General features: G+C 37.1%; 1 protein-coding gene across 2 annotated transcripts; it reads left to right on the top strand.

Annotated features, from left to right (window-relative positions):
• The first annotated feature begins 3,849 nt into the window (after positions 1-3,849).
• LOC102692865 (amine sulfotransferase-like) lies at positions 3,850-12,273 on the top strand. Of its 2 annotated transcripts, XM_006626318.3 has the most exons (8): positions 3,850-3,950; positions 6,578-6,706; positions 6,803-6,964; positions 7,624-7,832; positions 8,102-8,228; positions 8,683-8,777; positions 10,032-10,212; positions 11,427-12,273. In XM_006626318.3, the coding sequence occupies exons 3-8, from the start codon at positions 6,808-6,810 to the stop codon at positions 11,543-11,545; spliced, it is 888 nt and encodes a 295-aa protein (XP_006626381.1). In that variant the 5' UTR covers positions 3,850-3,950; positions 6,578-6,706; positions 6,803-6,807; the 3' UTR covers positions 11,546-12,273. The 2 variants fall into 2 exon arrangements, with proteins under 2 accessions (XP_006626381.1, XP_015211049.1); XM_015355563.2 differs by lacking the exons at positions 3,850-3,950; positions 6,578-6,706 and adding an exon at positions 7,441-7,523 and having other exon boundaries at positions 6,874-6,964.
• The last annotated feature ends 13,222 nt before the right edge of the window (positions 12,274-25,495 follow it).

The raw sequence follows: 25,495 nt of genomic DNA, 5'->3' as shown, positions 1-25,495 counted from the left end.
TGTAGTTTGTTCCAAACCATGACAACTGTCATTCACAAGGAATGACAACACCCAAAATCAAAGCGTACGAACTATTGTGGAGCGAATGTGTAACGATCAGTTCTTTCCGGACCCTATGCGGACGACACAATCCGGGTTAAAGTGAGAAAACATGGGGGGAAAAGTCATGCAGGAGACGGGAATGAAGACGGGGGCGTGTCCTTGGTGCGCTGGTGTATGGGGAAGGTGTGGCCGAGGCAAACAATCCAAAGCATAAGTCCATAGGCGAATCCAAAAAACGGGCGAAAGTCCATGGCCAGGTGATCCATTCAAAACGAAGGATTAAAAACAGGAACCGGGTCGGAACCGGCAAGGGGAACAGGAACAGGCATAGAAACTTAAAAACATAACGGAGCCAGGCACAACCTGGTGTCCCGGGCTCGCACGATATGGGAATCAGATGTAGAGCCCGGATTTACGTCAGCGCCTGGCTTTTAAGGGGGGCTGGAAGGGGGCTAGAACAAGGAACAGGTGCGGGGAATAAGGCAAACAAGGAAGAGCCAGAGCGCCCTTAAGGAGGAGGGACTACAATCGTGACAGAATGTTTGGCTTAACCCGCTTGGCTGAGGGCCGACCTCCTGGCCATAGGACGAGGCGGCCAGGATCCCCCTGCAGGGTAACCAAGGGGTCGCTGCAGAGGTGGAGTTGGGGTGGAGGTGGGATGCAAAAGTTGTACGCGAGGGAGAGAGATATTGCATTGGTATTTATAGTGTTTGGTGGAGGAAGGATGATGGGAGCGATTGCTAATTACTGACGGCAGGGGATGATTGAGCGTGGTTGTTGTCATCCCTCCCGAACTTTCATTAAATAAATTCCATTAAAGAAATGTCTCCTATTTTCAATCTTGAATAATTCATTCTTGCTACTTGTTCTAACAGGTACAGTAATTGTCTTATTGATCAGATTTTCAGACTGAGGTCCACCCACTTGCAATATCTTATATACATTCCTGCTGCCCGCATGCAAAAGTCTGTGTTGTTTACCATGTCATCCGCAGTTCACAAAAGTATTCCTGGGAGCACAGAACACACAGGGATATGGATCGCTGTTGGTTTACAGGTACTATGCCAGATCTGACAAGATATTTCCCGTGGCTCCAGCAGCACATCAGCATGTGCACACAGTGTTCCTCCAAGCCAGACCAGACATTGCTTGCCAACACCAGGAATGGTTTTGGAGGTGGGGAGATGTAATTCTATGTGTGGATTGCTGCCAGCAGACAGTGTCTGTCATGGGCAGATTGTGCTGGAACAGTGGTTGCGAGTTGGGAGCAACTCTTGGGGACAGCAAATGGCTTCTGACCTATGGGAATGACTATGGAAGCTGTATCCAACAGACCCAACAGCAGAGCAGTATTTGGACTGCCCTTGACATGACTAGAGTGATCCGAGAGTCAAGACATAGCAAATAAGCAACTTAACTGAAATGCAGTGGCATTTTGATAATTGGTAACTAACCTCACTCCAGGATCTTGTTTTACACTTCTGTAAAATAACCACCCCTCATTAAGCACTGCAGTAATTTGGATCATCAGATGAAACTACCAAATCTCCATACACGTTTTTTCAAGTTTAAACTTAATGTTATTTTATCCCCTCAAGTGGGTAATTTCTGAAACATCTATAAAGATAATTTATTTGCAAATGTAAGGATACATTGGTAGGAAAGTACCCAAGCATTAACAACAATTTAACAGGATAATTTATTTTATGTAACAGCATCCTTAGCAGATTGGATCATTCTGTACATTTTATACATAAATAGATTACTTTGACAGAACTACAAACTAAATATTGTGTGTGACAGATATGCCTTCAGGGGTCTTTCCAAATTGCCAATAGGAAAATTGTAGAGTGAGATTTAGTGCACAAGATTATGTTGCCAATTCTTGGGATAGCTAACAGTATTTACTTTCTACATACAATCAGCATCATTTGAAGATTAATCATACTGTCATAAATATTTTGTGTGTGTTTCTGAACAAGTGCTGTATCAGATATGCTGGAGTTATCTGCAGTGGTTCCTGATCTAGTGGAATATTGCAGATTGCAAGTTTGAGCCTGGAGTGTTGCTACCCAACACAGATCCATACAGATATTTTCAAAACAAAACAGTTTAAAAAAACTCTTGATTTGATGTGCCAAGCATCACATAAAATACTTAACTCTTTTAGTGATGTTTTCCACCTGATGGTGGTGAACTGTTTAATGCCAAACAAAGATGTTTTTATGGAGAGATCATTTGAGCATTTGTGTCAGGTAAAAGAGAAAAAAACTATATGAAAAAGTAAAGACTGCAATTAAGTCAAGGAAAAGCTTATTTTGGCTTAAGACAGTTTATAAAAAGCTGTGTTTGATTGATGTTTTGTTTATAACTAGCAATATGGCTAATTCCATTGACAGAGGGTTGTTTCTTGAAAGAAAAAGATGATTCATGTGTCTGAATTGCAGTACAAATCTTAATCTGTGTTAGTTTCTCCATTTAATTTTCAAATCTTTGTCACTTTAGATTTGGCGTCTTCTGTCAGTACCTTTACTGCAGCATGTATTTCGTAATTCCTTTGAGACATATTTCTGACAGGGTGTGTCTACAATGAATGTAGTATTGCTACCCAGAACAATTTATCTCTTTTGTTAATCTTTCTTTAGCACAATGATAGGAATGCTAAAATGTACATAGAACTTTTACAAATAATTATTACTGTTTATTACACTGTTTTTGTCAGTTTACTCATTCTAATTGTAACATATAGTATTGTCTAAACTCAGTGGTATTGCAGTGAAAAGAATACTGAATCTTTTCATTTACTCACATTAGTTGTTTCAGTTTAAAGCCCCAAACATGAATAAATGATGAATGCCAGGGTTGACAGTGCCAAATACATAATCTTAATATTAGGAAAAAAACATGACAGTTGTCTTAAGAGATGCCTTTGTAATGTAATCTTGCAAAGAAGCAGTTACACCAGCAAACCAATGCAAGCTCAGTCTTATATACTGTATATATATTCTGTCATTAATCTTCACATATTACCATTCAAGCAAGAAAACCAGAATTGTTGTATTGAAAGCAAAAAAGTTATCTGCAACAGCAGAAACCTAAAGTGATCTGATGTAAATTATACTAGAAAGAGAAAAATCAATTAAATGTGACAAAATGTCAAATCTATTCTATAGAACAGAACTATGTTTCCAAGTATCACAGCCATTGTTATTAGTAGTAAAATGTATGTACTGTACAATCAATCCCTAGTAGTTATGTGTGGTAGAAAAGAAAACTTTTGTGTGCACTGCATTGACCAGTCAGAAATCTGAGGAAGACTTTGTGCCAAAATGTGTAGTCTGCTGTTTGTTTGCACCCTTGAATGAAATAGAAATCGATCATATTATACTTTTTAGAAACTTGAAACAATGAGTACCTTGTCTTAGTGTTAAGTGTGTGACCCAGTTAGTCTGCTTGTACTTTATGAGATGAGAAGGCTAAAGTGCCAGAGAATTAAATACTGGTACACACTTTTGTTTTTTTGCTTTCATTTAAATACATAACAGCCAGCTCATTTTTTGCTCAGGTACTGCTATACTCATTTCTATTTATACTCAAGAATCACTTGAGAAATTGTACCTTCATAATATTTTTATATTTGCAGACCAAATAAATGGTTGCTTTTCATTCTCTTATACAGTATTTAACATTTCAGAAGTTGCATTGCAAGCTCGCTCATCTTTTCAGGCTGAACATGTTTCCCCATATCTATTCTAAGATTTATTTCTTTGAATGGCCCCAGGCTCTGACAATAGTCTTTTCTCGAGGTGATTGTAATCTGATCGTGGCAAGGCCACCCTTAAAAGAGGAGCAAGCTCTCCAATTCTTTTACACCTCGATGAGAATGGCAGCTGTATAACGAATGACAGGTAAGCAAAAACTTTCTCGCTAATGCTGTGCATAAGTAAGTGCAGACTTATTTAAATTACATTGTTTCCTTCAATGGGTTTACCTTTTCATGCCAAGAAAAGTGTTTGACAAAATCCAGTGTGCATACAGAGCAGCCATACAAGTTTACATAATAATACGATACATGTTCTTGACTAACCTAAAAGATAGGTTAACAAAATTCATATCTGCAGGACAGAAAATTTTAAGTTGCCGTAACTTATAATACATTGGTTCACATGGAGAACCTATTCTCCAAGTGTGGGAAAAGGTAAAAAAATAACCACAGGACTTCAGCTTCAAAGCAGTTTAACCGTTATTGTTCAAAAGACTTTGTAATGTAATAATGTTAGAATTCAGTGGATACAGAAATTGAGAGTTCATAAACATGTATTTACAAAATCTGTTAGTAGCATGAAGCAACAGGCAAAGATTTGTGTTTTGCTATGTTTTTTCAGGAAGAAAAAAACTTGTAATTCAAGTGGTGTACTACATAATCCTTGAAAAAATATTGTGCAATACTTCTCAGTGAGACAGAAAAGAGGATAAAATCAATGTGAGGCATTTATAATATCCCCACAGAGAACTTTCTAAATAATTGTATTTATTTCATCTGTCTTTAGAAATGAAGCAGATTTGGCTCAATGTGAAACAAGTGTCTTCAGTCTCTTTCCACAGCTAAAACCCACAATATAACCTACAATCAAAATGATAGAAATTATGTGAATAAAAGTTCCAGTTCTATTCATCTCCTTTGTTAGTATACAGTAGCTGTAAAACTTTAAATAAATATGTTTAGGTCATGCAATTTATATGCCTCAATTTATTTTACTCTCAATTGGAAAGTCACTGGAGTTGTGTATTCCAAATTACACATAAGGCATAACATAATGTATAGCACAATGATCATGTTGTAAAGAAATCCCTGAACTTCATATTTTAAGTTTCAAAAATGATAATTTCTTTGTACTAAACATTTTTAGTTGATCTTCCTGTATCATACATAGTAAAGTTCCAACTCTGAATAAATCAAACGTCTTCATAAATGTCAACCTTTTTTTTACTTAGGAATAAGTGAGTTTTAGGAAAACAGTGTTTCAAACAGGCTTTCAGGTTAAATATTTTCCCAAATCCTATTTTTTGGAATTTTGATAACAGATATTTTAGTTACAAACTGAGCTCTAAATTATTCCCATACACTGTTTGAACTAAATTATTTACTGTACATCTTTACAAAAACTGGAGATCTTACTAGAAGGTTTCATAGGTGATCGATCTAGAAATAGTCTTGAAACAAATGAAAACCAATTGAAAACCAGGCAAAATAAATTAAAATTGAGTAACTGGAATAAATCCATTCGTAAAGTGAAGTTCAGTAAAAACAAGAAAGAGACTTTGACCAGGGCACTGAATCTGGGTTATGTTGCAATAACTATTGATGCTTTTTTTTCTGTGCCAAAGCACTTTCCTTGGACTTAATCAGAAAATATGAAGAAATTAATTTATGTTACAGATTAGAGGACAGCATGAAATTGATTTTGGAAAGGAGCACTGCATATAGTTCATGTGTACAGTATGTACTTCTATGTATACAAGGTGAATAAGCAGAGAATAGTAGGCATTTCTTTACACAAAGGGTGGTGGGGGAATAGAACAAGTTACCATCCACATTATTGAAGCTGTTGCTCTGGCTTCTTTTTAAAGACAGATGGATGAGATCCTTGGATTATTTAGCTCATAACAACCAAACAGGCCAGAGACTAGATGGGCTGAATGGACTCCTCTTGTTATAACCTTTCTATATGTTCTTATACAGCAAATATAATACGAGTTAAATATTAATTAAATAGCTTCTGCTACAATCAGGACGCAAAACATAACATTTTATGGAAAAGCATGCAATACATGTTTGTTTATACCAAAAAAAGGGTACTATTCATTCAGAGAACATGGCTGAGTGAGCCATGCAGTACAGATATCCCGAGTTTGATTCTGAGGGCACCGGGGAAATCTCCGTTCAAGCAGGGCCTTACAGCTGGTCTAGCACTGGTGGGTTTGGGTGATTTCGAGATGGCCAGGCTCTCCTCAGCTTTCTGTGCACCAGCAGTCCCTGTGATCTGTCAGGTGCCCAAGAGAAGGACTGCTGGAGCAAGGCATTCACTCCTCATATCAATTCTAGTGGGCACTATGCAATCATCAACTGATCAAAAGATGATGGATGGACAGGTTTTATTTTGTTGGAACACTCCCTGTCCTCAGCCCCTTCTGTGCTGCAGTGAAGGTTGTAATGGTGAGACGAGTTTGACAATTGCAGAAATAAGAATAAAAATCATTGTCAAAGATTTGTTCTCAAATGAAAATCTATGCCTTATAAAAGACAATTCTCGGCATAAACAAAACTTGACAATTCTTGAAAAAAGAACACTGAAGGTGTTACAGATGATTAGATTTCTGTAGTAATGGAAATTTAAAAGGAGATCAAATTAGGAAGGGGTCCTCAGGGGCTATACAGTAGTGCCAAAGGGTTGTTTGGTTTTAGTCAAACTGTGTTTTATTCCACTTGTATAATTAAAGTGATTGTTTGTTCCTTTGATCCAATTTACTGTAGGTCTGGATGAAGGTCTGGATAAAGAAACTCATTAAAATTCCTGAGTGTTTTTTTCCTCACTTGCTGAGTCCTGGAACTCAGGAAAGAAAGTATTACTGTAGTTCTACCATTGCAGACATACGGCACAAGGTAATAGACTTTTGTTCTGAATTGCCATGATTTCAGATTGCATATACAATAACTAAAGATGAATAACTACTGATCATGCTAACGGTTTCTGTTTAGGCACCATGGCTGAGAGTGAAAACCAGATGCTGGACTATACTCTTGTTCCATACAAAAACTTTCTTCTAATATCAAATATTCATTCAGCTGAAGATCTGGATCAGCTGCAGAAATGTGAAATCAGGGATTCTGATATCTTTGTAGTTACATATCCAAAGTCAGGTAAAAACAAATTTCAGATTACTACTCAAAGATGAATGCGAGATTTTGCACACAAACAAATCTGCTCTGTGGTCCATGAACACAGGAAGTGTGTGAATGAATCAAGTAAACCCGAAGAAATAAAGATGAGAGTTCTGTTCCACTTTCAGATTGCCCAATACATGTTCCTTGTTGAATCTTCTTGTCTCCCTTCTTGTGTCCCTTCAGGGTTATCTACTATAGAATTCAGTTTTAATTTAGTGTTCTGTAGTCTCACTGGAATGTGGCAAATCCAGTTGTCAGACATCTTTTACACAATCATATTTTCTTAGAAAACTAAGGCATCAATTTACAAAATATTGTACTATAGTGGTTATCTAGTAGTTTAGAAAACACAGATACCATATTCATTTCTCAAAATGATAATTGTTCATAACCACAGTACAGTTTGACATGTCTGATATACTGTAAAAACTACATATTTTCCTCTCTCCCAGCTGAGCTGAGATGCAATTGAATTCCACCAGGATTCCTGTTTTTGATGTTTTGGTACAACTGATGTCTCTTCACAATATTTCACGTAAAGAATGCTGATACATGCCATAACTATTAAATACAGAGCAATAACAATCTCACAGATTATAAAGACTATGTTGGCTTACTCCTGTTCTAAATAATAGGGACCATATGGATGCAACAGATCCTGACTTTGATTGAAGCAGGTGGAGATCTCAGTGCAACACAAAACCAGACAACTTCCGACAGAATTCCATGGATTGAGCTGAAAGGCAAAGTGCACGATTTTGTGGCTGCTCCTTCACCTCGCATCCGGGTTTCTCATTTGCCATATAATATACTCCCAGAGGCTCTAAGGCAAAAAAAGGGGAAGGTTTGTACTTTACCCGATCTTTCGGAGGGGTTGTGGTTGTGCATGATTGTTTTGTATATAGTCTCTGTGAGAGATGTACTTGAAAAGGAACAGATATGAAATTCAAAATGTTAAGGTAAGGGATTTCAAAGCTATTCTCAATCATATTCTCAATATGTTCTTCATATTCATAGTGTGATACCCTCTGTGTTTAAATATAAGGGGTGAAAGGTCTGTACGATATTTAGTCAATCTTTTCCCACTTAAAGTTTTGCACTTTTTTTCTGCAGGTAATTTATGTAGCTAGAAACCCAAAAGATATACTGGTGTCATACTACCACTTTCATTCCTATGCAGTAATGTTGGAGACACCAAAAAACTTTGAGGATTTTTTTGATAAATTCCTGGAAGGAAGAGGTAAGTGCATTAACAGCAAATATTACATTGATTTCAGAGTTTCTGCAATGGAACCTTGCTTTGACAGTCTCTTCAGTGTTAAATTTCTATTTTACTACAGTTCTTTAACTGCAGGTTTCTATTATTTTAAACATCAGTCGATTTACCTGTTTAATGTTTTTCTTTCCTAATTCAGTGTAAGAAATAAAACTATATAATATAATTTTTTGTTTTGTATTTTTTAAACAAGTTTCTTTAAAGACACAATGCATTTAATAGGACATTCAATAAAACTAACATAATCATGTTATGATTACATTAATTTAATCTGTAAACCTTCCATGTATATTCCATCTGTAATCCTTCTGAAAGAAAGCGGTAAAGGTACATAATTACCTAGCTGCCCAATTGCAAATTGATGTTTGTTAAAGGAATCAGCATTGTCTTTAATAATGCTACCTCATTTATTGAACAGTTTTTGGCAGCTCCTGGTTTGATCAAATCAAAGAATGGTATAGCCACAAAGATGAAATGAACTTTCTGTACTTGACATATGAAGAGATGATTAAGGTAATCATTCAAACTGAGTAACATCTTTCTACAGTATGTAATAAGTAATTCAAGCTTACTTTAAAATATAAGTCATTCAAACTTATGTAATGGTGTGTGGTTTGGTTAAAAAAAGCCTACATTGCCATACATTTGAAATTTCAAAAATAGTTATGCAGATGCATACTTTCATTTATTTATCATGCTCAATTTATAAATGTCTTTTTTAAAAAAAAAGATGTTCCCATACTGGTGGTACATCATCATCTAGGACGATTCAGATACACTGACACAAATAAAAATACTTTTTTGTTGATTAATAAAGGACTTCAATCCTTTATTAACGAGATCATTGAGGTCAGTTGAGGAGGGCAGCACAGTGGTAAGCATTGTTGTCTCACATTGCTGGAGTCCTGGGTTCAGTTCTGGACCTGGAGTGCTATCCGTGTGGAGTTTGTATGTTCCCCCTGAGTTCATGTGGGTTTCCCCTGTTTCCTCCAGTTTCCTCCCACAGTGCAAAGACATTCTGGTAGGGTAATTGGCTTCTGGGAAGCTGGCTCTGGTGTGAATGTGTGTGTGTCTATGTATGCCCAGCAATGATCTAGTGTCCTGTCCAGGGTGTTTTCTGCCGTGCACCTGCTGCTTGCCAGGATAGGCTTCTGCTCCCCTGCTGCCCTGAATTGGATAAATTAGTTAGAAAATGGATGGATGGAAGTCAGATGAGAACAAATTTTTAATGATGACCAGGCCAAAGGGCTGACATTTGTGTTGCACAGAAGGCAAACCAACAAGCAATACAATGTAAATAACCTAACCAGACATAGCATAACTGGATGTGATAATATTAACACAGGCTAAAATGATCTAACCATAAATAACTGAAGATACAAAGGTGGATAGTTTCGGTTTACTGATATGTCTTGTACACCAAAACAGTAGTTGCTCTTGAATCACTAAAATGAATCACTAATATTTCTCGTTCACAAGAAAGGATATATTATATATTTATTATATATTATTTATATTATAGGTGTATATATCTGCCACCTTTATGGACTGCTTTAAACAATCTCTGTGTGTTACACATACATATGTGGTGATTTTTCCTATTTTCTTTGTTCCCCTGATTCCAAGGTATAGCTGCTTCCTTAGTCGGCTTATCAGATTTTAATATTTTGACTACTCAAAAGAACAAACAGACTATAAATACTACGTGGCAGATTTAGATGACCAGATGACTTTCTGAGATGTTTCTGTTTTTATTTTTCTTCTAAGGACATAAAGACCTCAGTCTTGAAAATATGCAAATTTCTGGGAAAGCAGCTTAATGACGAACAGATTAACAATGTTGTGGAGCACTCTACCTTTAAAAACATGAAAGTCAATCCAAAAGCCAACTACCAGTTAGTCTCCAATGACCTGCTGAACCAGAGAAAGGGAGCTTTTATGAGAAAAGGTACTCAAAATTAATTTTAAAAAATACAGTTTTGAGAAATGAAAAATAAGATGGTAACAAATGGAAGTTCTTAACTGACATTCGGGAGGGATAAAGACAAACAAGTCAATTACATCCAGCTTTTTTATATCACAATCATGACCGATTTTTGCTATATACAGTGTACAGTATGTCCCTTTCCCACATACATTCTTGTATTGATCCCATCTCATCCTCATCTCAAACTTTGTAGCTACCCCTTGGATAACTCCTCTCACTGACTGGTAGTTGAGCCTCCTCGTCCTATGCCCAAACCAAGCAGGTTAAGCCAAAACATATTGCGCTTAAATACTAAAATATTCACAAGGAATCTGATTGATGGCTTATTTTGGTGTGTGTATCAGTGATTTTTTTAACTCCAAAGTAATTTTAACCAAAATTGATACGTGATTCAATTTCTAACTTTTAACTTTTAATGATGGGATAAAAACATATTCCAGTCTCACTGCTCATGAGGTTTTAGTTAAAGAATTTTGAAGTCTTTAACAGCATGATACTGGAAAAGATTAAATGTAAAACCTGTAGTTCCTGTAGTTTGGAGAAACTGACACACTCTCATCTCAGTGCTCATCCAACACCTGATAAACAAAGAGTGACACAAAAGAACTGGATGCAACAGAGAGGGTTTATTAAGTAGTTAGAATAGTGAAGTCTGGCATTACCCACTTGCTGTAGCTGAGGGTCAACCTTCTGGCTTTCAGACAAGGAGAGCAGGACCCCCATGATAAGTGAGAAGTTAAACCAAGAAGCAGCTGCTAACGTGCAGGTAGGATGGAGGGATGTAGCAGGTGAAATGCAAGAAGAAGAGGTTATTGGGTACTTTATATATATAACTTTGAGAAGTAATGTTGGGAATGATTATGATTTTGAAGAGCTAGGGAGGATGGCTTGGCCGTCGTCAGCCCTCCCGAACTTCAGTTAAGAACTTCAGTCCACTTGGTCCCCAAGCTACCATCCTCCAAGCCAGTAGTGCAGAACTTGTAAGCAGTCGTGCCTACATTACCTTACAATAAACATTACATTTGTTTGTCATCTAATAGTAAACCAGGTCAGATGCAGGATGGTCTCAAAATATCAAAAAATTGTGCTTTTCTGATTAGTAATAATCTGATTAGATTATTGTGTGATTCTTGTACAGTTTGTTTATTGTTTTCTGTTTGTTTTTTTTTAATCAGGGACCATTGGAGACTGGAAGAACTACTTTACAGTTGCTCAGAATGAAAAATTTGACAAAATATTCCAGGAGAAAATGAAAGATTTTCCCCTGACGTTTGTGTGGGATATCTGTGACTAAATCATCACGGGCTAAAATAAGAAGCACAGAAGAAAAAAAATGTTACAATACAAACTGTAGTCACCTGTACCTGGGCTGTTTCTTTTGATATGCACTCCTATTCACTCCTCAGGTTATGTATATTATTTTAATGACTTTGTAATGGCACATATACATGTTTTGAAAAAAAAAATTTAACTTCACTATAAATATATAAATACTATGCTATTTTGTTTTTGTTTCAAACATTTTTATACCAATTCTGTTTAGCAAAACTTACTGACTAGGCTTTTGTGAATGTTACAGTACTACAGAATTCCCACCACAATTAAAATATCTTATATTCCATCATTGAATTGTAAAGCAGTAGTTTGGTCTCAGAAGTTTTAATTCACTGAAATTGCAAATAAATCTTTTGGTTTTCTCCTTTTCTCCTTCATCAACGTTCTACCAAAAAATAGAACAGATTCACCATATTGCAACTGTGTTACTGAGATGGAATGCCTATACTGTATGAACATAACACTTTCTTTTCATTATTATTGAGATGTAATGTTTGCAATTAACCTACTGTATGTGAGTCCATCAATTTACTCAATTGTAATTAACAGATTTTTTAAATGAAAGCTAATTATTCACATTATTCATTAAACACCTCTGTCTTTTCTTTCCTTAATTATACACAAATTTCTATTGTAGTCATTTTAATTTTGGGTAGAAAATAAAATATATAACATGTAACATTGAAAGGCTTCTTTCAAAATCTCTCTTAATGGTTTTACTGTTGTACAGTAATATTTTTGTGTAAGAAGCAAATACAATTCCATTGTGGTTAACATGGTTATTTTTCACAACATTTTGAGTTAGAAAACATAAAATAACTGTAATTATTATATATAAGTACATAGAAAAAATATCTAAAATTGTTAGAATTTCCAAAAATATGGTCTTTTGGGGGGTAAAGTGCAGCACCCCTCTACCCAGCAGTTTGGGTGGAAAAGTGAGAGATTAGTTGCCCTTTTGAATTAAGAGGAATTTTAGGAAAGCCTAAAAAAGAAAAGCCTAAGAAAGGACATTGAAGTTAACACCTTTATTCTTTTGAAAAGTCCCAAGTAGTCAGGACCTCACTTTAATATCTCATGCTATAGGGTTGGCACCTCTAATAGCACCGGGTCCCCTGTCACCATTCTGGAGCGCTGGTTGGGAGATTGAGGTCCAGAGGAAAGAGTGCCTACTAGTACACCCACTGCAAGTCGTGTTTTCATGCATATCTGAATAACTGATTCAATTCGAGTTTTATTGTCCCCTAGGGGAAATTTGTTTTACAGCACAGTCAAACACAACACAATGACAAATAAACATCATCAAAAGGGAAGAGAATACAGTAGTGTTACAGGAGAAAAGCAACAATAGGTGGTTACTTTGCATTGTTTAAGAGTGTAATTGCAGTGGGAATGATCTGTGCACAAATCAACCAGTCACTCTACACAGAAAATACTGAAATGTTCCCCCAATTATTGTTGAGGGAATTTGTTTGCTTTAAAACTTTGCAAGAAATCTGTTCAAGCTCAAATACACATGGTTAGTGTTGAGCGATGTGACATAAGTCAAATAATAATAATGATGATAATGGTAACAGTTGCAGACCCTCTGCTGGGTGTGGGCAGTGACTTCAGGTGGTGTGGTGCTGCACACAAGAAGACCTGTATCAGCAGATGTCCAGCACTTGATCTGACAGTACACAAGCAATCAGCCCTTACGATAACCTGCAGCTATTCAGTGTCTTGTGAGTGAAGTGAGTAGGAGAACCTTAGAGTCTCTTCTACTTTTGACAGGAAGCCAGTGTACTGTACATTTCGTGGGAGGTGTATAATAAGGCAGAGTAGATTCAGTTTCCTCATGAAGCCTCAGAATGCTGAAACCTCTTTAGCACCTTAAAAGATGCCCCAACAAGTTAAATTACAATTAAAAATGTCAGCTGATTGTCGACATCGGAGCCTAATAATGTAATAGTGAAGCATCACAATATATAACAGATTTCCACCAGAAAAAAAAATTAAGATTTTATATTTGATCTCCTATAATGTACAACATTTTCAGTCTTAAATCCCTGTGAAATAAAATAAAACATTTGTAACCTGTGTAACCAACCTGATCAACTGGTTATATACATGTCTATCATCTTCAACTTCATGTGTCTCATGATGTCTTCATGGTTTTGTTATCTGGTCTTGTGAAGGTGTTGATGGGTTTCTAGGATGTAGTACTAGCCTGCTTCCCAAACATTGTGGTGCTGCAAATTGCGAGGGCAATGGAGCACAACCTCAACCTTGGTTATGGAGTGACTTGTGTTTGTCTTCTGATTTTCATACTGATTTTGGTCTCAATCAAGATAATTTACCCTTAATTATTGAGACTCCAAACAAATTGAATGGGTTCCCCTCTAGTCTTCTTCTGTCAAGAACAGATTAAAAGAGTTTAGGTTTTTTTTTACCTATGTGGAATGTGGAATAAGCAAATTGACGAGAGAATGGATAGATCTCTGTTTGCTATATTTCTTTGATAAATCATACCTACATTAGGGTTTTTCTGAAAACAAAGGATGAGTGCAGAGATTTACAATGGTTTTAAAAGGGTCTTATCCAGCATTCAATTACAATAACAAGAATATGTTAGCCTCAGTGACTAGGAGAACAGAATCACAAAAAACAGAAAACACAGAGAAACAGTATTACAATAACAGTTCAGATCCACTGGACTACAGGTCTGCCCACAGTATGCACATCCACTGTCCTCTAGACAGCATATACTGTAAGAGCCTGGAACAAGGTGTTCTGTTGCAGCATAATGCTATAGATTTTTTTTGCAGTCATGCCAGTTACAAAAAGTGTTTGCTTTTCTGAGTGTAAAATTATAATTAAACTATAATTAAATTATAATTTAAATATAATTTAATTCTAAGTGTTACCTTTTACTAGTATCTATCCCTTCTAATGCCTTTTCAAAATAAGAGATTCACAACACACATACAAATTTACACAAATTCTATTAGAATTGTACACGCTGAACAATATTAGACAGAAAATGCAATAAATACACTCTCTCTGTTGTATCTCCTTGTTCTCTGGCTAGGATTTGTATTACCCAGTTTGTTATAGACCTTTAGACATTCTCACAGAATCCTCAGGCCTCATCCTTCTTTCTGATGTCTGCATCAAGTCTTAAACAATCTTTCCATAATATTGGAGCTGGCAGTCCAAGCAGTCCAGTGGCTTTTGCAAAGTTCAGAACTATGTTGGAAAACTTGCCAGAATTAGCAAGGAAAATGATACAGCCAGGTTTCTTTTTTCTACGGGAGCAAGTCAGTTTTCTGCTAATCCAGAATTCTGCAGGTCACAATGTCAATTATCAAGCCATAAAGTAACTAATGTCACAGAAATGCTGAGAACATAAAATTCCATTATGTGTGATACTGTACTGCAAAATACCAAGATCAATCAAAATAAGCTAAAAAGAGTGGTTAGCAGAGAGAAAAGATTTTACAGGGCAAAGGAGGACAGCTTCTTCATACAGTATATAGGATGCTTCCTGCCTGAGATAGAGGTGTGTGTCTATTGTCTTAAACGTCAGACATATGGACTTTCCCCCAATGTAACAGTAAATAATAGTAATATAAGTAATAATATTGTAACGCAACGGGGGCTCAAGCGGGCGCCCTTGCCGCATCTGGTCGGCCCCTGCACCGTCCGGGGCTCGAACCCGGGACTTCCGCGTCTTTCTGCAGCGACCCAGCCCCGTGAGCTAAAGAGAGATCTCGCTACAGCCCAGTAGCTGTAGTCCTGCTATCACAGGGAAGGGCGGTGACGTCACCCGCTCTGGTACGCCGGCTCTTACACACAGTGCTTGTCGGCCGTAAGCGTTACAATATCTTACAATGACAATGACAGACAATGCAATGTATGAGTGAGCAAAACAAAAAGATAATACAAAGACATGAAGCAACTAAATAAATAATACATACACTAGGTTTGGCACTGTGGCATTGTGGTTAGTTCTGCCTTACACCTCATCAATCTTTCCTGTCAAAATGCCTGCACCCTATTCTCAGAATTGTGAACACTTTTACTAGGTGAAAACCTTTGTTTATTATTCGCGATTCACCTTTATTTGTGGTTAAGTGGTATGTACCGACCAACTTCTTATATAAAGAGTGGAGTAAGTATTCAACACATTGTTTACCAATAGTTAACATTACAAAGCTTTCAATAACTGTTAATAGGTGAGCCTATCTAATTCCATGTGCTTGTAGATGTGTTCTTCATTTCCATGCACAAAGCACTAATTGTCATTTACTACTGTTAGATTGATAGTTATCTGATAGATTGAGTTCTTGGGAACTCTCATGAGTTATTATTTTGATGTCCTTATCACACAGGCCAGTAGGTAAAGGTTATTGCCCTTATTGCTTACACTAAATGTATTTTGTTATCTAGTCTTTCTCTTTTCCTTCACTTTCAAGTCCACAGTACATTCTGTACATTTTGTTCCCTTTAGGAATGTCAAAGCTGCAAATTGTATTTTCTTGTCCATCCAGTTATATTCAAATGACAAAGATAAACTGTAATACCAGAAGTCTGTGTCAGGTACTTCAAAAATGCAGATGTGATATGCATCTATGCTTAATCTGACAGATTCAGACATGTTCCTACGCATTCTAAACCCGGTATCTTTGTAAAATGTGAGAATAAAATGTTGTCCATCCACACACCCCCATTGAAACTTTCTGTCAGAAAATGAGATGCTTATCAAAAAGATGCCTCAAAGTGTTTCTTTTTTTAATTACGAACTGACAGTTTTCAACTGTGGTTACTTGTATAAAAGGGCATTATTTTGAAATGTACAAATCAGATGTTTCACTTGATATTATCAATATCTATTCAGCAGTGAAAACACTTTATTAAGTTTTAAACATAATCCCCTTTCCTTTTTCAATCCCTTTTCAACATGAAAACACTTTTTGTGACAAGTGAAGTAAAGTACTTTCAAATATATTTTTAAAAAATTAGTTGTTGTGACTGTTATTGTAGTTTATTGCAATGTATTAAATGACTTTTGAATACTTTAAGCCAGGTGTAGAACTTCAATTTCTTTTTTTTTTCAACAAATGATTATTGGATTTAGATTTAGACAACTTAAAAAAAAGATCTGTTATGTTTCTTACTACTAGACACTTAACAACAGGCTGGAGAGGCAGTTCCAATCTCACCTTATTTTTATAGGTATATCTAGTGATTCACAATGAAAACACAATCGAGATATGTTTTAGAAGTATTGTTCCCTGGGATACCAAAATACTAAGTTTGTGGTTTCATAAAATTGCCAGGAACAAAGTGAAAATAAAATTGCAAAGTAAGTTCTTTACCAATTTGTATAAACAAACAAAAAACAAAAATGACATGTTCTTAATGCAAGACTGGCAAATGATCTGGCAATGCCCTGCTTGATTAATGAAGATCACCTGGTTGCTCCTGGTATGACTGTAGGTGGATGTACTGTACATGCCCAGAAATGTTCTGTATTAATAATCAGGTGTCTAGTTCAGAAAACCACAGAACCAGTTCTGTACAATAGTGAACAGAAAACCAATTCTGTTAGAAATTGGAGAAGGTCACCAGACCAGTACAGGATTGTCATAATCTTGTGTTCAATTCGATCAATCTTCGATCTTTCAGACTGCAGGGGCTGCAGCGTAATGAATTCCAAGGAGAATGCTTTTAACCATAAGCCATTGGAACTATCATGACAGAAAATAGTTTTAAATAAACATTTCAAAACATTTCCAAAATAATCACAAGTGACTGAGTTAAAGATTAGATGCTCATGCTTATGAAAAAAGTGGAATGCCCTACCACAACCAGCTATATATTTATATTTATGCATATTAATAACTTAAAATTGTTCATTACATTTAATAATGCATTTTTATTTTCATGTACCAAGATTACCCTTTAGTAACATTACTCCATGTTAATACTCCATTCCAATCCAAAGTGGATTTAAAAAAGTACTTTTTTATTGCCGAATGTTAATGTTCTTTCTAACATCTAATACACCACAAGTCCCACTGATCTATTGTCTTTGGCCAGCAAAACACAGAGCTAATCTACACTATGGTACAGCAAAGCCACAGTCACATTATCGTGTCAGTGGGTTCTACAATGCATTTTGAAAAGCTGTATTTGTAAAAACTAATATTCTGTATGCCTTTTTTATTGCTTCCCAATAATGTCTGGATGAAAATGATGTGCATATTATTACAAATGGAACGTTAAGAAACTGGTGAAAATCAGGAACTGACTGAGCGGTTTAGTCAATAAGTGAAATTATTCATAAACCCCAGGTACGTGATTTCTATCCATATACAGTACCTGAGCGCCTGGTATAACTAGAGGCACGTTCTTTATCCTCTGGCACAGCTTTGTTAGAAGAGTAATAATCCAAGCACACTTGGTTGAAACAAATATTTATTACAATGATAAAACACACAAACAACACTACACATAAAAACACAAAGCTACATTATTTACAGTATTTACAGACAATGGGTTTCAGAGGCCTAACATTCTGCTCACCCAGAAATCCCCAGACTGCTACTAAGCACTGAACTCTTAATATGCCTACAGAGGCCACGTGAGAGATGGGCTGCCTACTAACTAAATACAAAGCAACTTGCAGTTAAATCTCTCTCTGCATCCTGGATGCCACAAAATAAATGGGAGCCTATATCCATATCCATAAAATGCATCCTAATCAGGAAAGATGTTTCTAACTGAGGCATCTTTTACGCAGGAAATCCAAGTTCCCCAAACACACAGAATAGCATGCTCTAATAAGGTTCAAATATTTAGCTCCAATCAGGTTTGGTTGATCTCGCCTGGCACAAGCTTCAAGTCCCTACTCCTCTGGACTCCTCTTTATTCTCCCTTCTCTCCTTGTTTCTTCCTTCTTCCTCCCCTTTTTTCCCTTCATGACATCTTATATACTGTAGTCTGTTACTTTCCTGCTTCTTGGAAATCATTAATCTACAACTTTCCTAGGTATACTAAAGTAACTTTACCATTCTTTCTGTTCAAGGGACCCCCCAGACATCAGCAAACATCCTCTCTCCTTTGAAGTTAGACATTTTAACTCTTCCAGTGTCACAAACTTTATCTAAAATCTAAGAGACACTTCTCAATCACCCAAAGCTGTAACAAGATTACACTTTCGAACTGTATTCTCTTCAATGTCTGTATATTAATACACATTTAATATACTAAACACAGTTTATAAATTTGCTAGTTGTATGCTAGTCTGACTGTAGTATAAGTCTTTAACAGCTTCTACAGTGTTTACTAATATTCTTAATTCAGTATCATCTTCTAACTTGACCAATTTACTATTTACAACTGTGTAGTCAGGCAACTGTTATTACTGTTGTTCTGGGAACAGTTTGGCTGGATGTGGCATATGTATAGGACCATATATGGGTTATTATATGGGTTACCTGTAACTGTACCAACTGCTTGGGTATATTCCTGGCTGAAAGCTTTACAAATTGAGGGTTGTGATTGTTTATTTTACTTATTGACTAATCCACTTGGTTATTCCCTGGTATTCTCTCATTTCGTAACCTCCATTTGTAACACTCTCTAATAGTCATAAATAACCCCAAAAAATAAGAAAAACATTACTGTCACGCCCCGCACTCTCCCTCACAAACGCCCTTGCATTCCCAAACCCACTGTTTCACAATCTCATTACTAATTTAACCCATCACATTCTCACATGCACTATATTCCACAAATTCTGTGTGTGTGTGTGTGTGTGTGTGTGTGTGTGTGTGTGTGTGTGTGTGTGTGTGTGTGTGTGTGTCTGCGAGTCCCCCAAGCCTTTTTGATTGATCTTCTGGTACCAAATCTTTGCTCCTGCCTTTTGACCACGCCTTTTGGATTTCTCTTTTTGCTGGACTCATTGCCTCCCTAATTGACCTAGCCCCAGGATTTCGTCTTTTAGATTGTCCCTGTGCTCCTCCGCATTCTGCGGGATTCAAGGTTACGCATAAGGATCCTCCTAGTCTACTAGTTGGTTCCCGGAGAATTACAAGATTCACTGTAGCTCTGGGAGTTAAGACAATCCTGGCCTACAAACCCCAGCGCTACACCCAGCAGTTTAATGTTGGCACTGCATGGAGAATTCCAGTTCCACTCTACCAGTGTCTGGGCAATGGGGTTCAGCTTGCACTGTGAACAAGCACCTTTGATACTCAGCCACTCAGAGGCCCCAGTTCTTTGAACACTCAATCTTTGATGTCGCAAAACAATTCAAGACCTGTTAGTAGTTAAATTTATATCATCCTCTTCATCTACTGTATACATACAGTAGGAACAGGGATCTCTTAGGAATCATTTCTTTGTCTGTAAAACTGAACCTTTGCTCTTCATCTCAATTATTCTGCAAACCTCAGTAATTATGAAAATTGACCCATGGTTCCAAAACCCAGGGCTTATATACGCAACAATTACTGTATAAAGCAGAAAGCCAAAGAACAGACTCATCATCTCATAGTTCAATGAACCATAACTCCCTCCCAAAGGTAAAACATTAATTTGATTAGAATGTTTTGAAGTATTGCAGCCTAATGTAAACTGAAAATATTGATTTAATAAGCCATGTGGGTTTCAAAGTTTAAAGTCTTCATTTGGAGTGCAAATCCAAATCTAGGTTCTGTGTGCTTATTGGCTCCTGTCTGGGGACATCACTTGTCAATGTGGCAAAGCAACGTTCCTTTGCCCTACAGCTGAGAGTGAGAGAGTCCACTAGGCACAGGCTGAACTCACAGGTTGTTTTGTGTGCAGTTCTATCTATTAAAGAGCAAAATCTAAGAAAATGCTGCCAAATAATAGAGCAGCTCCTGAGAACCAGAACATATTGGGACATTCCTATAATGCAAATAGCCCTTTTGGAAACTAAATGGCATCTTCATTAAAAAGGTCAAAAACTGTTTGTTTCAGGTCTATTGTGTGGAGTTTCATTTAATGTACAGACAAGTAAATGTGTGGGTATATATTGGGAGTATCCCAGAACTGTTGAGCTCCTGAGTACTCCCTGTACTTACCAACAACACAAACATGCTGACTCAGATAGTGAGAAATGAGAGAGAAAAACAAACCGGCTGCTTCTGTGTCAGGGATACTATCACTTACAGAGCCGTATTCCCGGCTGGAAGATTTGTGAAAGATGAGAAAAGCTACCAGTTGTTAGTGAAGACTCTGTGATTACTGTGTGACTTAGTGATTACTGAATATTGCAATTTGATGACAGCTGCATCTACAGTATCTAAGCATCTATTTACCACAACCTGGTTTGTTAAAGTGTTAAGTGAAGTGAAGACTATGAATTGGGTGGTACAGAGTTAATTGGGTTGAATACTTCTGTGCCTGATGATTAATGAAAACAGAGACTGAAGAGTAAAATGATCTAGTGAGTAATACCAAGAATATAACATTTTGTTTGCCTTTTCTATTGCTTCATCTAACAACAACAATAATCATCATCATCATATTTTATATAGTGACTTTAAAGGTAACTTCTCAAAGCTCTTGTCGACCTTCTTCCAAAAGTCCATAGAAGACTTTTTTCAGAAGAAGCCTCTTCTAACTCAGCCTTTCCCCATTTTATCATTTGTTTTTCCTACCTGCATGTAATATTCTCCACAATGTTTTAATGTCTGCTTTAAACATAATCTAACAGGTGTTTTCCCAGTCATGAATTTTAATTAAACAGTTTCAATTCCATTTACTTTGCAACCATGGAAGAGAGAATTCCAGAAGAATGGACAAAAAGCAGTGTGGTTACCATCTACAAGGAGAAAGGAGACCCAATGGAGTGTAAAAACTATAGAGGAATAAAACTTCTGGAACATGGATTGAAAATCCTGGAAAAAATTCTGGACAAGAGACTCAGGAAGATAGTCAGGATCCACAACTCACAATTTGGATTCTCAGCGGGGAAAAGCACAACAGATGCCATTTTTGTGATGAGACAGTTACAGGAGAAGACACTAGAGAAAGGGAAAAAGCTGTATGTGGCCTTTCTGGACTTGGAGAAGGCATATGACCGTGTGCCCAGAGAGGTGGTGTATTGGTGCTTGAGGAAGAAAGGAGTACCAGAAAGCATGGTGAAGTTAGTTCAAGCAACCTATAGAGATGCAACTACGAAGATGATAACACAACGGGGAGAGACAAAAGAGTTTGAAATCACAGTTGGAGTACACCAAGGATCAGCACTAAGTCCTTTCCGTTTCATAAACATTATTGACACACTGACAGAGGAGGTAAGAACAGAAGTGCCTTGGGAACTCATCTTTGCTGATGATGTGGCACTGATGGCAGATTCAGAAGTAGAACTACAGGAGAAAGTGTTCAAATGGCAGAGGAGTCTGGAAAAGGGTGGACTGAAAATGAATGCAGAAAAATCTGAAATAATGGTAATGGAGAGAAGAGGAGATACTATGACCAATGTTGAGGAGACAAATGGAGGAAAACTGAAACAAGTTGATGGCTTGAAATACCTTGGATCAAAACTGGTAAAGGGAGGAGAAACACTGGAGGTAGTAAAACAAAGAGTGAAAGCTGGATGGAACAAGTGGAGAGAAATAACTGGAATAATCTGTGACAGGAAAATTCCTAGAAAGTTAAAGTGCAAAATGTACAAGACTGTGATTAGACCTGTACTACTATATGGAGCTGAATGCTTGGCAGTTGGAAAGAGGGAAGAGAACTTGATGAGAAGAACTGAAATGAGGATGTTGAGATGGATTCTGCAGATTTCAATGAAGGATAAGATCAGAAATGAAGAAATCCGTAGACGATGTAGGGTGGTGGATGTGGTTGCGAAGATGCGAGAAGCGAGGTTACGGTGGTATGGACATATCATGAGGAGGGATGTTGAGGAAGTAACAAAGAGGGTAATGGAATTTGAGGTGGAAGGTAACAGAGGAAGAGGCAGGCCTAGAAAGAGATGGATAGATTGTGTGAGAAAAGATATAGAGGTATGTGAAGTGAGTGAGGAAGATGTGCTCGACAGAGACAAGTGGAGAAGAGGAACCAAAGCAGCTGACCCCAGGACAGTCTGGGACTAAGGCTGTGAAAAAGAAGAAGAATTCCATTTACTGCTTCTACGGTGTTTTTACTAATCCTCCTATTCTGGTATTATTTGCAAACATTACTAGTTTAATAACTAAACAAGAATCTAGATCATTGATAAATTAGGAAAAGCAGTGGTTCTTGTACACACCCAGTACAGATCCCTGTGGATATCCACAAATTACAGCACCCCAAAATTTAGCATTCTCCCCTTATCTGTACTCTGCTTCCTATTTATCAAACATGTGTGCAATTTTAATACTTCCCCAAATACAGACTGACTATAATTTAAGAACTTTAATAAGAAGCTTTGTGTAATCATTGTCTTAATTTGGGTAATATCTGAAAAATACAACTGGTTTACTTACTATACCAGTGTCTAAATCATCTATATTAATTAATAACAGTAATTCTAGTACAAACCCCAGTGTTACTCCACTAATTATGGCACCGCAGTTTGAATATTCACCCCTCATATTTACCTTGTTTTTTATTTAATTACCAATCCTTAATCCACTCATTTCTCTGAATGCCTACCACACGCAAATAGTAAATCAGTCATTTATGAGAAACTTTATCATGTTAACACCTCCTTACCGTGTGTACAATATGTGATATACCCTGAGGTTCTGGGGATTTATCTTGCTATCTTGCAGCTGTATAAATGGCTGACCCTGCGCTCTGACCCCAAGCTTCTCTCTGTGTCTGTGTGTCTCATGGAGAGCAAGCCGGGGTATGTGAAAAGGCAAATTACTAATACAAGAAATTCATAAAGTGATCTTATCTTATTTAATAACTTTGTCCCTCCCCTGCCTGAGGTATGTTCTTCTGGAATGACGACGTGTGTGGAATACTCATTAACTGCATCACCGATTTGGTTTTCACTGTCTAGTGTTTTTTTTTGGTGGTGTGGTACTGAGATTTTGTTGTTTATTATATATGTTTTTATTATTTAGCCTTCATTGCAACATTCCTTCCCATCTCCCTCTTGGCCTTTTAGCCTGTTCTTGCAATTCATTTTCTTAAGCTGGATCCTGCTGGTTTCGAATCATTTGATAAAGAGCTTTCTTTTCCGTAAATTGATTTGTTGGACTGTTTGGGATACTGTTTTGTAGCTTTTCATTTACTGAATTACTATTTGGGAATTGAGATTTACTGTTTACTCACTGTTTAAACCGTTGCCACTCATTCTCCACTGATTCCACATTTATCTTATCCCATTTTATTTCATTCCTTCATTTTGTCTTTTCTTACATTGTATTCATATCCTGAGTGAATTCAAAGAATACATATTTGTCTTTTCAGGAAGTAAGCTATTAGAATTGAGTTGAAATCCTAGAAACTTCATTAGCTAGGTATTATAGCCATAACCTGCAAGCAACATGTGTTACTACTATAAATATTTTACTAAAGATCTACAAACAGAAGTAAAAAACTCAAGTTAATATTTTTCAGAAAGTAGTATTTCATATGCCTTGTGCATAAACAATTACCGTAACTTTTAAAGATCTTTTTTTAATCCCTGCTGATGTTTATGTGACATTTTGGGGAAAAAGAAACTAAATGCTGCCCTCTCCTGTTTATTGTGAGAAGTGCCCAGGAGAGGAAATTTTGTGCAGCACTGTTTTTTACTCTGTGTTGTGGAGTGACACTCTGTCATATAGCTTTAATTCCATCTTAGATACCTTATGAGCTATTTAAATAGTAATGTCCCTCTATTACCACTGTCTGCAAGTCTTTACTCAATGAGAGTTATACAGTATGTTGCCTATGAAAACTAGTGGAACCTGGTCCTCTAGTAGTATTAATAATAATAATAATAATAATAATAATTGTTTACACTTATATAGCACTTTTCTGGACACTCCACTCAAAGTGCTTTACAGGTAATGGGAACTCCCCTCCACCACCACCAATGTGCAGCCCCACCTGGATGATGCAACGGCAGCATAATGCTCCAGTCCGCACCCCACACACCAGCTCTCACTGGGGAGAGCAGAGTGATGAAGCCAATTCATAGACGGGAATTATTAGGAGGCCATGACTGGTAAAGGCCAGTGGGAAATTTGGCCAGGACTCTGGGGTTACAACCCTACTCTTTTCGAGAAACGCCCTGGGATTTTTAATGACAACAGAGAGTCAGGACCTTGGTTTTTACATTTCATTCAAAGGGCAGCGCCATTTTACAGTGTAGTGTCCCTGTCACTATACTGGGGCATTAGGACCCACACAGACCGCAGGATGAACCCCCACTCTACTGGCCCCACTAACACCCCTTTCAGCAGCAACCTTAGTTTTTCCCAGGAGTCTCCCATACAGGTATTGGCCAGGCTCACACCTGCTTAGATTCAGTGGGCTGCCAGTTATAATAATAATAATAATAATAATAATAATAATAATAATTGCTTACACTTATATAGCGCTTTTCTGGACACTCCACTAAAGTGCTTTACAGGTAATGGGGACTCCCCTCCACCACCAGCAGTGTGCAGCCCCACCTGGATGATGCGACGGCAGCCATAGTGCGCCACAACGCTCACCACACATCAGCTCTCAGTAGGGAGGAGAGCAGAGTAATGAAGCCAATTCAATTCATTTCAGTTGTGAGTTGCAGGGTGATATGGCTGCTGGCAGTCATTAAATACTGAATATCACTGTGTATAGTAAAAAAAACATTCAATACAGGTCTATTATAAAGATTATTTTTCATCCATTTTATGCTGATTTCATATGCAAGTGCACCAATTCATACGTTCAGCCCAAATGAAAAAAGCAGTTTAGGTGA

The sequence above is a fragment of the Lepisosteus oculatus genome, chromosome 2 (genome assembly GCF_040954835.1).
Source record: "Lepisosteus oculatus isolate fLepOcu1 chromosome 2, fLepOcu1.hap2, whole genome shotgun sequence".
Lineage (NCBI taxonomy): Eukaryota > Metazoa > Chordata > Actinopteri > Semionotiformes > Lepisosteidae > Lepisosteus > Lepisosteus oculatus.
The sequence above is the reverse complement of the archived record's forward strand: the minus strand, read 5'-3'. Positions and strand labels throughout refer to the sequence as shown.

Bases quoted from the DNA above. Each gene is read 5' to 3' on its own strand.
- LOC102692865 (XM_006626318.3), top strand. From the start codon at position 6,808: ATGGCTGAGAGTGAAAACCAGATGCTGGACTATACTCTTGTTCCATAC. The intron at 8,229-8,682 runs GTAAGTGCATTA...TTTATTGAACAG, and splicing joins TAAATTCCTGGAAGGAAGAG to TTTTTGGCAGCTCCTGGTTT. The intron at 8,778-10,031 runs GTAATCATTCAA...TTTTCTTCTAAG, and splicing joins CATATGAAGAGATGATTAAG to GACATAAAGACCTCAGTCTT.